Here is a 14,571-nt window from a genome sequence, read left to right as displayed (position 1 = left end):
TCGTGCTATTGCTACTAGACCTGCGGCTCGCAGCAGGTGAGCAAACTATTTGTCATCATGGCCTCCACAATAATTACGTTATGGTCTATTCCTTAATATATATTTCTTCCTTATGTTTCCTTTATTGCTAGTGGGGTGGTACTAAGTCCCTTGTACTGCGGCCACTTCTGACCTATTGTACCAGCCCCAGATGACAGGTGAGGGTGATTGTGGAGCAATTGGTGGAATGAAGATTGGCAGGGGAAACCGAAGTACTCGGCGAAAACCTGCCCCAGCGCCACTTTGTCCACCACAAATCCCACTTGACCAGACCCGGGATCGAACCCGGGCTGCCGCGGTGGGAAGCCAGCGACTAACCGCTTGAGCTATGGCGCGGCCTTCTTATTTAATCCGTTCCTCTTATATCTTTACGGTGTCGAGGTTGTTTTTCATTTGATCATTTTACAGACGGTAGGACTCCTTGGACGGCTGATCAGCTCGTCGCAAGGCCTCTACCTAAACACAGGACATCACAAACACAGAATAAACACATACACATATCAAACATCCATGCCTTGAATGGGATTTGAACCCATGATCCTGGCTTCCGAGCTAGCGAAGACAGTAGCCTACATGCCTCAGACCGCTCGGCTACCGTGACCGGCAATATACATTACTCTTTTACAATAACACTTAATAAATCTTCTGTGGACCACCTCTATGATCTACGGGACAGAATTCCTGGCTACAGATCCAGAGGTCCCTGGTTGGATTCCTGGCGCTACCAGATTTTCTGAGAAGTAGTAGGTCTGGAACGGGGTCCACTCAGCCTCGTGAGGAAAACTGAGGAGCCATTTCAAGTAAATAGCGTCTGCGGTCTAGAAAACTGAAATTAACGGCTGTGGGGATCCGTTGCGCTGACCACGTGACACTCTCTAGCCTCAAAAGTTGGCACTAACTTCGCCGACAAGCGTCGGTCGCTTGGTCGGTATAGTTCGCTTACGGACTACAGGCCACGGATTAATTCTTCTGTGGAATCAAACAAAATGAAACCACTTCCCTGTTGTTTTTCGTAACTGTGGAAGTTGGGTTCTTATTTTGAGGTAAGGTAAATTTGCCCATGAAAGCCTAGGAGGGAGTTGAGGTATATCTCCAAATTTCAAAATTTCTTCCCGTGAGGGATATTGACTAAAATACTATAGAATTTGTTCATTTCTCCCATGCGTGCTACATGACCTGTTCATTGTATCACAATTATGAACACTCCACTGATTGCAGAATGTGAAAATTAGAAGTTCATGATCGCGTTCAACATCTTTTCCCTTCCTCAGCCTTAAATAAAAATATTCTCCTTGGAACATTGTTCTTGAAATTTCTCCATGTTCTTATTGGTTATCAACAAAGTTTAATCTGTTATTAATTTCGTTCTGCTATGTCTGCGTTCTAATGAAAGCAAGCGAAACCTATCTTTATATTGCGACTGGTCCTCGAACATTCATTCTCTAGTCACAAGGCCAAGTGTGTGGGAAAATCGTTATTGGAAGTCGCCAAGAACTAGACACTCATTCTCTGAATATTCCTCTAGTGTTTTTCCGTAACCACTTCAGGGACGGGATCAATATCAGGCTTAAAGCCTTTCCAGAGACGCAAGGAAGTGAAACCACAGCGTCATGTGATTGGTAGAGGCGTTACTCGAAACACGTATCATTGGATAATCCGCATTCCTCTCTGCTATTGGATAATCCGAGCAGAGATTGCGCAAATTCCGGATGAACATTGATTGGACGGGAGAAACAGAAGACTACCAACCGAAACCACCGCGAAAAAACTGCTCTTCTGTAATTTGCATTACGCATTGACCAATAACGGACGTTCGTGAATTTTCAACGTTTGTAAAAAGTGAACAATCCTCTGTCGAAGAAATAACGAGACTCTGGCATAGAAGTATGAAGCGGCCTCCGTAGTCTAGGGGTAACGTTCCCACTTCATGACTCAAGGTATGCGGGTTCAAACCGGCGGAGGGCGTGGAATTTTTAGGGGCGGAAAAATTCAGGGAACAAGTCCTCCGGGAGGGACTTAAAGCCGTGGGTCCTTTGTCGTAGATTTACGGCACGTAAAAGATCCTCATGTCTCTAGAAGACCTCTGAGCAAAATTAGGCAAAGTTTCTCGCCCAAGTAGTTTTCAATGCCTCCGGTAGATAGGGAAGTTATCGGGTACCACTGCCAGCCTTGCTGGCTGAACGGGGCTGATAGCGAGCACCAGTACCGGCAGGGTATGGCGACTTGTAGAATAATCAAAGGGGGACGTACAATAGACTATTAGTCGCGGTGCATGGGGAACACACCCCCTCCAATAATAATAATAATAATAATAATAATTCATTCTGATTTGTGTTTTGGAGGCCACAGGTTCCAGTCTCGACAGAGCCTCATGGAGATATCAGACATTCCTTATCTGCCGGGTATTTTTATCACTCCATGAATCTTTTTTGTAAGGAAAGAGGAAACCCGAACCTCCATTAACATACTTTTTCATCTTTCGTAAAGTTTTTTTTTTTTTGCTTGGCACTACAGCCCCAGTGGGCCTAGGCCTACCTCCATGAACTTCTCCGTTCACTACGGATTTTCTAGATCTTACACATTCGGTAGGAATCCTTGGGCGGGTGACCAGCTCGTCGCAGGCCTCTACCTGTACACAAACACAAAAAAAAAAACGCACACACACAAACTAAACATCCATGCCCTGAGTGGGATTCGAACCCACGATCCCGGTTTCCAAGCGAACGAAGACAGTACATGCCTTACACCGCTCTGCTACCGTGACCGACCTTCGTAAAGTTTACTTCACTTTATATTGGTAGGGTAATTAAGTCAATGATTTTAGTCCGGACAACTCCCCCTTCACGGAAAGAACATATGGGAGACCTAGACATAAATGGGAGGACAGAAGCAAAATGGAGCTTCGAGAAACAAGTCATGACTTACAGTGTGTAGTGGAAAGAACTTGCTCAGAATGCGGCCTAATGGTAGGAACTTGTAAAGGTAAAGTTGTCCCTGTGCTTAACTAATTAAGCACTACGTTATGATGGCGTATGGGGGAGTGAATTTACAAATCCACATTTTCTTGACCTCGGCACTAGCTGGAGTTGAGTGGTCAGTTCACGCCCCGGCCGCTTTACTCCCGGAAAACAGCTCCGGGTACCCTTTCGGTAGGAAGTTGGGTGGCCCCAGAGACGGTTTGGACGACTTGGAGAAGAGAAAATTCTTGACCCTTCAAGGACTCGAACTCCGATCCCTCGGTCATCCAGCCCATAGCCAGTCGCTATGCCGACTGAGCTATCCCGGCTCCTGCATGACCTTGTGAACAAGGTAATTAACTTTCGGGCTTCCTAGGAGCAGGAAAATTCTTGGCCGACTGAGCAATTGCCAACACTACAAGGTAGACTCCTCATCATTGAATTCACTAAGTATAATTTCACTGTTACGTACTCCTTTCACACTTTCTGATAACCGATTTATCTGACCGGTAATGACGAAACTAAACCTTTACATGGCGTTTCACGGTTAATTTCCCATCAGGAAGTAAAATAAAAAACCAGCGGTACCTGCACGGCAGATAGGAGCTCTATGTATAACTAGACTATGTTATGAAAGATGTAAGTTTTGTGTGTGCTGAGGTTCATTTGTTCTCAAAAGCTTTAATGTCAAAAGACATCGACAACATCTGGTATCGAACCATAGAATAAAGGTTATCGGGTATATACAATCGATTCAAACTCAACTTGGTCCATGATATTAAAAACGGTTCTTCGCAGAAGAAACGTCAAAGAGAATAATATAAAAGCTTCTATCTTTTGGAATATTATACCGTGTAGTCCGTTCAAATTCAACTTACGTTTCAGAGGAAGATACTGCCTCCATCTTCAAGGACGAAGAATAAGCCAAGCAACAAACCAACGTGAAAGCAGGTGGCATACAGAGTTTCCATGCTGGTTTCTTGCTTGGCTTCTTCTTCAACCCTGAAGATGGAGGTGATATATTCCTCCGAACTACATGGCGTACTATCTCAGGTAACAGCTCGTCATAACGACCGCTGACAACCTCATATCCTACGAAGTAATATATAGGCTGCACTAAAATATCCGATTTTTAATGGAGACTTTTTCCAATATTTCGTAGACCTGTATCTAAAAATACAAGAGAGAAAATTTTGTGGATGATTGAGACACTATGCTACAAGCCGGAAGGTCGCGGGTTCGATTTCTGATGAGGTCATTGGGTTTTTCAATTGACATAATCCTTCTAGCTTCACTATGCCCTGGGGTCGACTCAGCCTCTAACAGAAATGAGTACCAAGTGTCTTACTGGGGATAAAGAGCGGCCGGCGCGTAAGGCTGACAAACTTACCGCCATCTGTGAGCCGAATATCTAGAGAAAATGTTGGATCTTCGGCGTCTCACAACCCTATGGGCCTTCACGCCTGTTACAAGAATAGCTTATACGTAATGTATGTAACGTTGGATATGCAGCAAATGAACATCGGGTACAATGGAGTATAGAAATCGAAGTACGCTTTCTGGAAATGCAGGCTACTAGAATTATTTTAAACGTGTATACAAGTTTAAATTATGAGTATCCTTATAAGTGCCTGCCAGCAATGTGTTGTTATGTTCTATATATTAAAAGATAAACATATCAAGCCAGGATCAAGTGAACTTTTCCTTTGGAGCCGTAAACGAATCGTAGCTTATTTTAAAGCACTTGTCTAAGCTTTACCATCCTCATAATAGTTACGCTTTGGGTTTTGGCAGGCTCCGTTTCCTAATAAAACTGCTGCTCCCACTGGGTCGATACGCATTTCGGGATCTGCTCTTCCTTTATTATTCCTACATACCCGCACCAATTTTCCCGATATTTCTAATCGTTCATTATAATAAGAAAATATTAAGATCTTGTTGTATGCGTTTATTACGTCTCCATTCATTTCTAATGTTACGTACCTTACTACGCTATTAGAAATCGTATTTTTTTTATTGTTCAACACCGTCTAGTCTAGTGGTCAGAGTTCCTGCCTACAGTTCCAGAGGTCCGGGATCGATTCCCGGCGCTACCAGATTTTCTGAGAAGTAGTGGGTCTGAAGCGGGGATCTACTCAGCCTCGCGAGGATAACTGAGGAGCTATTTCAAGGAAATAGCGGCTCCTGTCTTGAAAACCGAAGTTAACGGCCGTGGGGATCCGTTGCGCTGACCACGCGACACCCTCTATCCTCAAAAGTTGGCACTAACTTTGCCGACAAGCGGCGGTCGCTCGGTCGGTATAGTTCGCTTGCAGACTAAAACCACGAAGTTTAGTTTCGTTTTATTTATTGTTCAGACAAAGTCCAGCTTTCCGAGCCGTGTAGGACACAAGGTACGGTTAGGATTTTATAAAATATTGACGAGTGTTTCCTTTTGGAACTTTCCTAAAAGCGCAAGTTTATTATTCTTTTAAGAAGCTAAAAGTTGTGCAGTTTGGATTCTATATCTTCGTTTTTCTTATCAAATTTAGCTGGAATCTTACATTGATGAAAGTTTAGATAAGGGGCTTTTGTTAAGTCAGTCACGATAGTAGACAAATCAGTTTAAAATGTTAGCCTTTCCCATACGAAGCAACTGATAGGCTGACGGACTCGCTGAGTAGTCTGTCGACTGAATTACTGAATTATTAGTCACTCGACCGATTCACTAAACAAATTACCCGCTAAGTGACTGGTCGAGAGGAAGATCGACTGGTTTACTGACTGACCAGGTGACTCCGACTCAGTGACTGCTGCACGGCTGACCGGTTGACTAAGTGACTGATTGGCAGGCTGTTCGGCTGATTGTCTGAATGACTAAACGGGTGCTTAAATGGTCGCACGATTGACTAAATGAATGAACGTTTTTTTGGTCAATCTCTTCCAGCCTATTCAGGGCCCTGGCCTCATATACAGTTCCGTAATCATTTTTCACAGACGGTAGGAATCCTTGGATGGGGGATCAGCTCGACGCAAGGCCTCTGCCTAAACACAGAACAACACAAACACAGAATAAACGCACACAGACATCCATGCCTTGAGTGGGATTCGAACCCACGATTCCAGAGTCCGAGCGAGCGAAGACAATCCATGCTTTAGACCTCGTGGCTACTGTGACCGGCTGAATGAATGAATTAGGTTTAATTAATGGAAATAAACGAATCATTTACTATAGAATGTTCGTCACCGGCATAAGAAGACAGTCTGTGTCCCGTTAAGGCTTCTATATTCACAATATCACATAGAATACACCAATGCTCCGATCGGGAATTGAACCAGAGATTCCTGTACGGGCCTATTGATTGCTATGACCGCGCGACTGTCGGGAACAGCCATGAAAAAATTACTGCAGTCCGTCAATAATGCAACAAATTGTTCCTTTTTCGTCCACTTTTATTTTTAATCCAACATGTTTCGACCCTAAATGGCCATATTCAGGTGTCTTGTCTCAAAACTGCCACACTGCATTAATATGCGTTTGAATCACATGTTATAGTCCACTTAATATAATAAAACAAAATCATTAAAATTTTCTATTAAAATTACCATTACTTTTGTGAAATTCTATTCCATCTCACAATGGGCGTCTTCCACTTGTTTGGAACTACAGGTTCATCTTTTACATCGTGTGACTTTAGCGGATATTAATGCAATGTAGCAGTTTTAATATATTAAGACACCTGAAGATGGCCATCTAGGGCCGAAACATATTGTTTTAAAAGTGTAAGTGAAAGAGAAGGAACAATGTGTTGCATTATTGACGGACTATGTTATACATAGACGTTTTACTGCAGACTGTCAGGACGTCTCCAACCACGAACTGCTCATTAGCAAACAGAAAGGAAACTGAAATGTACGCTTGGCTGCAACTAAAACCGCACTGGGTTAGTTGAGGTAATTTTCATGACATATTTTTAACAAGGGCAAGGTATGCAGCACGAATGGGGGAGAAGAGGAATGCGTATAGGATATTGGTGGGAAAGCCAGAGGGAAAGAGACCACTGGGAAGATCAAGATGTAGATGGGTGGACAATATTAAAATGGATCTTAGAGAGGTAGGATGGGATGGTATGGATTGGGCTGATCTGGCTCAGGATAGGGACCAGTGGAGGGCTCTTGTGAACACGGTAATGAACCTTCGGGTTCCATAAAATGCTGGGAAGTTCTTGAGTAGCTGCACAATTGGCGGCTTCTCAAGAAGGGCTCAGCTCCATGAGTGTTAATGATATTTTTAACAAAATATAAGGTGAATATCGATTTAAATTTGACCGTAAATGTAACCGCGTCTCTCTGCGCACATTTTGCCTTCTAAAAAATTGTAATAATGGCTGACAAAATAGAGCGCGATTTACAGCGGTGTCACGTGACTGGTAATGCACCACTAAACCTTATGTCGCATGCGAATGGGGAGAACAGTATCGAATCACGCAAGGGGGAAAAGGTAGCCGCTCTTTCTAATAGCACCATTAAAGTGAAAGTGGATTCTTTAAAAAAAACACGCCACATATATCAGGACAAGAGACTTTAGACCAGTTTTGCCCTACTTTCCATATTTCGATAAAGATAAAAGTAGGCTTATGTGATCACAATGCTATCTGTGTGTTTCTGTACATGCCCCGGCCATCAACATTTGAATGCCTGAACCAGTATTTATGAAATTTCTTGTGTATATCATGACGCCTTGAGCCCATCTTAACCGCGCACTCGTAAATTCGTTCCATTAATCTGTGTGTCTGTATGTGTAACCCCTTTTCTTTGCAAGGCAACGGCTAAGCTATTACGTTACCGCTGCAAAGAATACATACGCAACAACAAAACAATTGTTGGACACTTTGTTTTCTGTACATTCCGTGTCATATAAAAGGCGAGTCTGTGGGTCTGTCTGTGTATCCCCATAGCATTGCTAGGTAACGACTCGGTAAACACGTTCCCGCGGCAATGAGGAATTATTGGAGGCGTCGTATGAAAGGAAAGTAGGCGATTAGTTCTTCGCATAACTTATTGTTCATCTGTCCGATTTTGCATTAAATAATTCAACTCTGAAATAATATATTTCTTTATAAAATCTAACATCAGGATTTCGATGTCCCTTTTAAAATTCATAAACTAAATGTTATGATGTAAATGATATTTATTAGCATATAAAAAGTAAAAATTCAACAATTATAAGTAATTCAATATTTAATAAAAAAATATTTTGCCTTTACATGTCTCGGCCACTAGTGGCCACCTTCAGAAGACGAGCCAACATTATAAAGCAAATACTTCACACTCGTTGTTTATGAAGATAAATTGATTACGAGTGCTCTTTAAAAAAAGTCTCGGTTTCGTTTTATCCAGTGGCAGTAGAACCGACAATAGCGCAGAGAGAGGTTTTGTCCATCTTTGTGTCCCTTCTAATGTTCATTTTCCAAAATCACTGAAAGGATTTCGAAAGTTGACATTCGATGTCCACACCAATAACTTTCACACCAACTCAAGATTGGTTCATTTGTAGGAGCAGTTTATTCAACGAACTTTTGACTTATTGGCAGATTTTAAACTTACAGGGATCTTGGTTCGTTTAACGACACTTTTTCAAACTAATCTGCTCTAAACATCGCCGTAGTTGATACATCATTTTTAAATAATCTGTCATTTATTCAATACAACGGTTGTGTCAATTATATAACGTTGAATGGAAGGATAATTATGAATTCGCAAAACTGTGCGAGAAGGTGGCCATGACCTATTGTAAGGTGTTATCCTAGAATGTTTTTAGAGAGAGTGAGTGACAGCTCAGTCAGAAAAACATATTTCCGGGGCGAGATTCGAACACAGGGGGTCCAAAATACAAAGTAGGGGGGGAGGGGAGGGCTGACCACTCAACAGCGACGATGATATTAAAGAAACTATACATGTCATTTCTAAGATACTTCAGTCAGTTCTAAAGAAAATAATATTTACAGGCCTAAGAATTTGGGCCTGCAAGGAAATGTTCTTGACTACAAGTTTAGGAATCTTTAAAATATATACACGTCATGTCTTATGCGATATTTTCACGAAATTTGCCGGTTTTTAAAAGTTCGCAATCGAATACGTTGTTCAAACTCCAGCGACCGCCATGCAATCTAGCGGATATGGATCTGCAGTTCACGTACCTCACAAAAGGAAGGTACTCTGGAAGAGCGAAGCACTCTTTATCTTAATGTACTCATAAGGGTTTATTTGCCTCTTCTATGTTACCTCAGCTCTACGTTACGTCCATTGTAGAAATAAACAAGAGAGGCGAATGTTACGCTTTCTTCTGGCTCCATTGCAGACAAAAAACTACGCACCGCATTCTGCAACTGTGTGGTGTCCTCAGCAACGGACGTGCTTTGTGCGCTCGTGTGGCCCCAGCCTAATCTCGCTTTGTACCTATATATATGTGTGTGTGTTTTTGTATTGACTGTTTCTTATAGTGCATTCTGGGTTTAGAATGCTGTTGGTTGAGGCACTATGCTACAAGCCAGAAGGTCCTTCCAGCCGCACTATGACCCTGGGTTCGACTCAGCCTTTAACAGAAATGAGTACCAGGAATCTTCCTGTGGGATAAAGAGCGGCCGGCGCGTAAGGCTGACAACCTCACCGCCATCTGTGAGCCGATTGCCTACAAAATGTGGGATCCTCGACGTCTCACATCTCTATGGGCCTCCACGGCCTGTTGCAGAGATAGCTGTATATTTTTATATTTGTATAGTAGACGAGCGGTAATTTAGTGCAAGGTATATGCTACTTGGGGATTAAACAACGCCATAATTGTCAGTTACAGATTTTTCAGAGTAATAATCTTATAATAATTTATAGATTTTTTTTTTCCATTCAGGAATAGAAGGCATTGCAGTTTCCATGACGTCTCGCAACGGCAGACGAGTCGCCACTATTTACAATAACCATTGAAAATGAAATCTGGAACCACTACCACGATTCAGCCATGTGTTACGTACATGTTGCAGTGTGCCGCCGGGCTATGTCTACCCGTCGCCCTACCTGACGACCGCACCTAGCGGGATCGTCCCCTTGCCACCAGCGCCGGTTTCCCATGCAGCAGCGCTGGCCGCCGCAGCAGCTGCGACCTCCCAGTTCTACGAGTACCAAAACGCGGCAGCTGCAGCTGCGGTTACGTACCCGGGACAGTACCCCAATGGCTTCGAGACGTACCCTTACACGACCGCTGCAGGTGAGTATCTTTTCTTTCCATGATTTATTCTGACCGTCTTACAGTGCATACATTTATTCACCTTACTCTTCTCTCTTGCACTACATGTTTCGGCACTAAAGTGCCATCTTCAGGTGCTTTTCGATGTACGTCGAACTACTGCAATACATGCCCTGTTGTCTTTATACCAAAATAACTAAAATATATATTCGTCATATATATTGCTAAATTTTAAATATTAAAAATGTTAAAACTGTTCAGGATTTGTTATCCTTATGTCGTATTTCAGTACGCGAGTCACACCTATCTTCTTCTGTCGGAGTATTCTTCCTACTTTCATGTGTATTGTGCTTTGTGTTGTGTCTTACTCCTGTGACTGCGTATGTTATACTGCTTTTCTTTCTTTCGTTCATATTTCTGTATCCCTTAAAGTAGAAATAATTATGTAAAAAATGAAAAAAAAAAAGCGAAAAAGGAAAGAGGCTAAGCAGAACACTAATGCAATTTTCGGGATAATATAATTACCCAGACACTATTGAAGTTTTTGTTTTTAGAGTAAACTAAAGAAAGCACAACAAATAAGTACCCAGTTTTTAGAAATTTCCAGGCCATCTTTCAGGAAAGTGTGGGTACGAAATAATAGTATTGTCATCAGGGGTGTGACGTCACGTAGTCAGATTTATCGACGTCTCAGTGGAATGCATTGCTTCTATCTTCAGGGTCGAGAATTAAGTCAAGCAAGCAACAAGAAAGCAAAAACTTTAAATCAAACATGTTACGAAATGTTCCATGAGCCAGGACAGCTTAATCAGCAAATTCATTGACTATTAGTGGGACTATAGGGCTTCGATTTTGAGCAGGGAAAGGAACTTTTTGTCTTCACCACTACGAACGACTAGCCCAGCTCTTAGGAGGTCACTTTGCCTCCTATCCACTGGTTGCCAGGGGCAAAGTGACCGGAATATAAAACTTTCGACGCGCTTCGATCCTCATCATGACTCCCAGGTTCGTGCTACCTGCCACACAATGGTACGGTGGGTGTGAACGATCACTTCCAAAAGAAATGGTAATTAAGTCAATATGCACGCATTCTTCACAGGAGACTGAAAAAGAAAACACGAAAACTGTCTGGATAGCAGGATTACGGATGGTTTCAAGAACTAAAACACACCATGCCGAAAGGAAATTATCTAAAAATGAGTTCGCAACTAACTAAAATACCATTTTTGGGTATGAGGATCTTTCAGACGCTCTTAGTGGACATACTACGAAGCGTCGAATGGTAGGATGGGAGGTGGATGATGAAATGTAAAGGATCTGGAAGGAAACCATCGTAGCCTAATCGAGGTAATACCTTGATACATTCATGGAGAGTCTGAGGAAGACCATGAGAAACCTTAGGCAGGATATCCGATGTCCCGGACGAGAGTCAAACCGAACACTTCCCAAATACAAGTTCAGAGCGTTCGGTAAATTGAGGCGTCCCAGTCCCACAAAAATGTTCAGATTTGCCTATTTATTTAAACTGTTGCTCCTGCAGGTGCTGCTAGTTATGTGACTCCGTACACATACGCGACGCTGCCTCAAACGGCAGGACTCCCCACGGCTGCTGCTGGGGGATTCCCAGGCTTGTCCCCCTACCAAACAGCTGCTCAGGCCGCCTCACTTCAGGAAGCACGCATGCAGTAACGGTGCATCCACACTTAGGAGAATGTAAGAATTATTATTATTATTATTATTATTATTATTATTATTATTATTATTATTGCTATTCTGTACAGTAATAACTATGCAGGAGTTTTTAAATTACCCAGCATCAGTTATCCTATACGAACTTTTATATTTGTATTAAATCTTCACAGGCAAATTAAATTTGATTATAAGTAAATCTGTTATGGATAACAAATATCTATAATCGAATTAATTCATAAATATGAATATATTGTTTGAGCTATGTGGACATAATTCACAATATTGTTCAGCTCTTCTAATATAAACGGAAGACAATGGGCCTCATTCTTTATGGTATCTATGTGACATGCCTAAATAACGCTAAATTTATGTTAGCAAATACGTGTAATTCGTAGACAGACAGTTTAACCCTTTGAAATGTGATGCTCATATAAATAATATTTAAAATTCTGATTCATGTCTCCATGAAACCCCAACACATTACAAAACTTGGTCAATAAAATGGTGTTCAGGAAAACAATTTAATTTAATTCTGACAACTACAATAAACACATTTTGCTGAAGAAAATTCCGAATTACTTCGGGCCGATAGTTCATATAGTTACCATTATGCTACAGACAGAAAACACGTCTCTTTTAGTTATCCCATTACCTGAATTTAAGAACTTAGAGGAAACAGATTATAATTATCAATTCCTGTTTCAATTCCATGTAGAAAGATCAGTTTGAGTCCTTAGGGACTCACACTTTAAGTTATGGTTAACTCATTATTAGTGGTATTTTGAATTCTAATCTCGCAGTAATACGGAAAATCTGTATGGAAATTTAAATGTTTGGCTTTTTTCGAAACTTAAGTAATTTACTCCTTAATAATCTTCAGTTAAATGATGTGTACATTAAATACTTTCATATGCTGTGAATCAAATATGGAAGACAGCTATCAGAAAATTTTAAGTTGTATCTCATTTATGACAAATTACTATTATCTTTATGAACACGAAAGTTTTTAACACAATTTGAAATCATTTGATGATACGTTACATCTGTGTTGTTGGCAAAATATGTAAATATACAGATATTTATATAAACACTTATTTTTTAATAGTATGGTCACGTTCTTCTTGAAAACAAGATAACAGTTTCTTTCATTCTAAAACAAATTTGAAATACTTGCAAATATTTCCTATTTTTTGCGATACTTTTACCTAATAAGAATATCTAGAAATGTGCTTCTACATTCTCTCTACCAAACGGCAGCTTCTGTTAATAGAAATTATATATTGTTGGAAGGAATATGTAAAGTGAACACAATTTTCAAACAAAAGTAATTACTTTATCTGACAGAAGTTCAATTCTCACTTTTCATATATACTTGTAAGAGCATGTTAGATATAGATGATGAATAGAAATTATTTAAATGTATTTTTCTTTCGTATGAAATACCTCAGTGTAAGATCATAAGTTTGAAAAAAATAGTTCCCCAGAGTATGAAAAGTTTTAACCTTTCACATTAATTTTCATTGCTTATTTCCATTTTTATTATTTAATTCGTGTTTTATAAATTTTTTACTTTATTTTTTACTTTGTATTGAATGTACGAGTATATACGACCATACTAAATTTGTACAATGTGGACATATAAATTTTCACTTTGAAATAAAAAAAATTAACATAAGTGAATATCATAAAGATTTCTGATGTTTTGTACAGTTAAACTGTTTACTTCGGTTGTGTATTTGTGGAAGAGTAATTCATATGAACTAATATTTAGTCTTCATTGTATTATGCAAAGTATGACAACATGTTTATCTCAAATTCTGAGAAGAAAATGAATTTGATATGCCTAACCTCATACAAGTGGTGCCTGAAGGATTCCAGTTCTTCTGTTTTCATAACCACATGCAATGCTGAACAGAAAACATAAATAAAAATGTACTAGTTCAGTCATTTTTAAAATGAAAATGTGTGAAATACTGATTCTGTATGAATCTTTTTTATAAATATATTGCCATTGAAGAGGCAAAGGAAAATTGTATAATCCTTGAATTTAATTTATTAATGAACTTTTCACTATTAATTTCATGGCAGCCAGAAATTGACTGCAAATGTCATCAATAATTTTGCTGAAAATGCAGTCTTCAGCAGAATAGCTTCTTAATTGTATGTTTATTATACAATGGATATATGATATTTACAACCAATATCTTAACAGCATATCTGAATCAGTTTTATTATGAACTTACAGAGATCATGTATGAAAGTCTATACTGATTGTATTGTTATCTTGTTTATTTTTGTTGATATGCCAAATGTTGGTACTATAAAAGCAAAATAATTCTAGTCTCTTATTTTAAGAAAGGTATGGTGAATATAAAAACCATTCAATATAGAACATTTTATTAATATCATGAATCATGATTTAGCTGCATACATATGTGTAATTTATAAAGCAATATTTATGCAGTATATAGTTAATTTAGTAATAGAACTTTCATATTTAAAAATAGATTTAGGGTGCACACTGCTAATGGAGTTAACAAAATAAATCATTCCAGTCTCTGGAATTCTGTTTACTAGTGCATCAAAGAGAAATAACAAAATATTTGAAGATTATTAGGCAAAGAATAATATATATGACACATGTTTATGCATGGGAAAACCTGT

The 14,571-nt window shown here is 39.9% G+C and overlaps 1 protein-coding gene across 1 annotated transcript in view; it reads left to right on the top strand.

The window, feature by feature from the left end:
* The window catches only part of LOC111874463 (RNA-binding protein 24-B), a 120,701-nt gene extending 106,429 nt beyond the window's left edge, over window positions 1-14,272 (top strand). Inside the window, exons 4-5 of the mRNA XM_023869988.2 lie at window positions 10,013-10,236; window positions 11,756-14,272. Coding sequence (XP_023725756.1) covers window positions 10,013-10,236; window positions 11,756-11,904 — 373 coding nt within the window. The 3' untranslated portion in view covers window positions 11,905-14,272. The remainder of the gene's footprint in view (window positions 1-10,012; window positions 10,237-11,755) is intronic.
* The last annotated feature ends 299 nt before the right edge of the window (window positions 14,273-14,571 follow it).

Source organism: Cryptotermes secundus, unplaced genomic scaffold, assembly GCF_002891405.2.
Source record: "Cryptotermes secundus unplaced genomic scaffold, Csec_1.0 scaffold426, whole genome shotgun sequence".
NCBI classification, from domain to species: Eukaryota; Metazoa; Arthropoda; class Insecta; order Blattodea; family Kalotermitidae; genus Cryptotermes; species Cryptotermes secundus.
The sequence above is the reverse complement of the archived record's forward strand: the minus strand, read 5'-3'. Positions and strand labels throughout refer to the sequence as shown.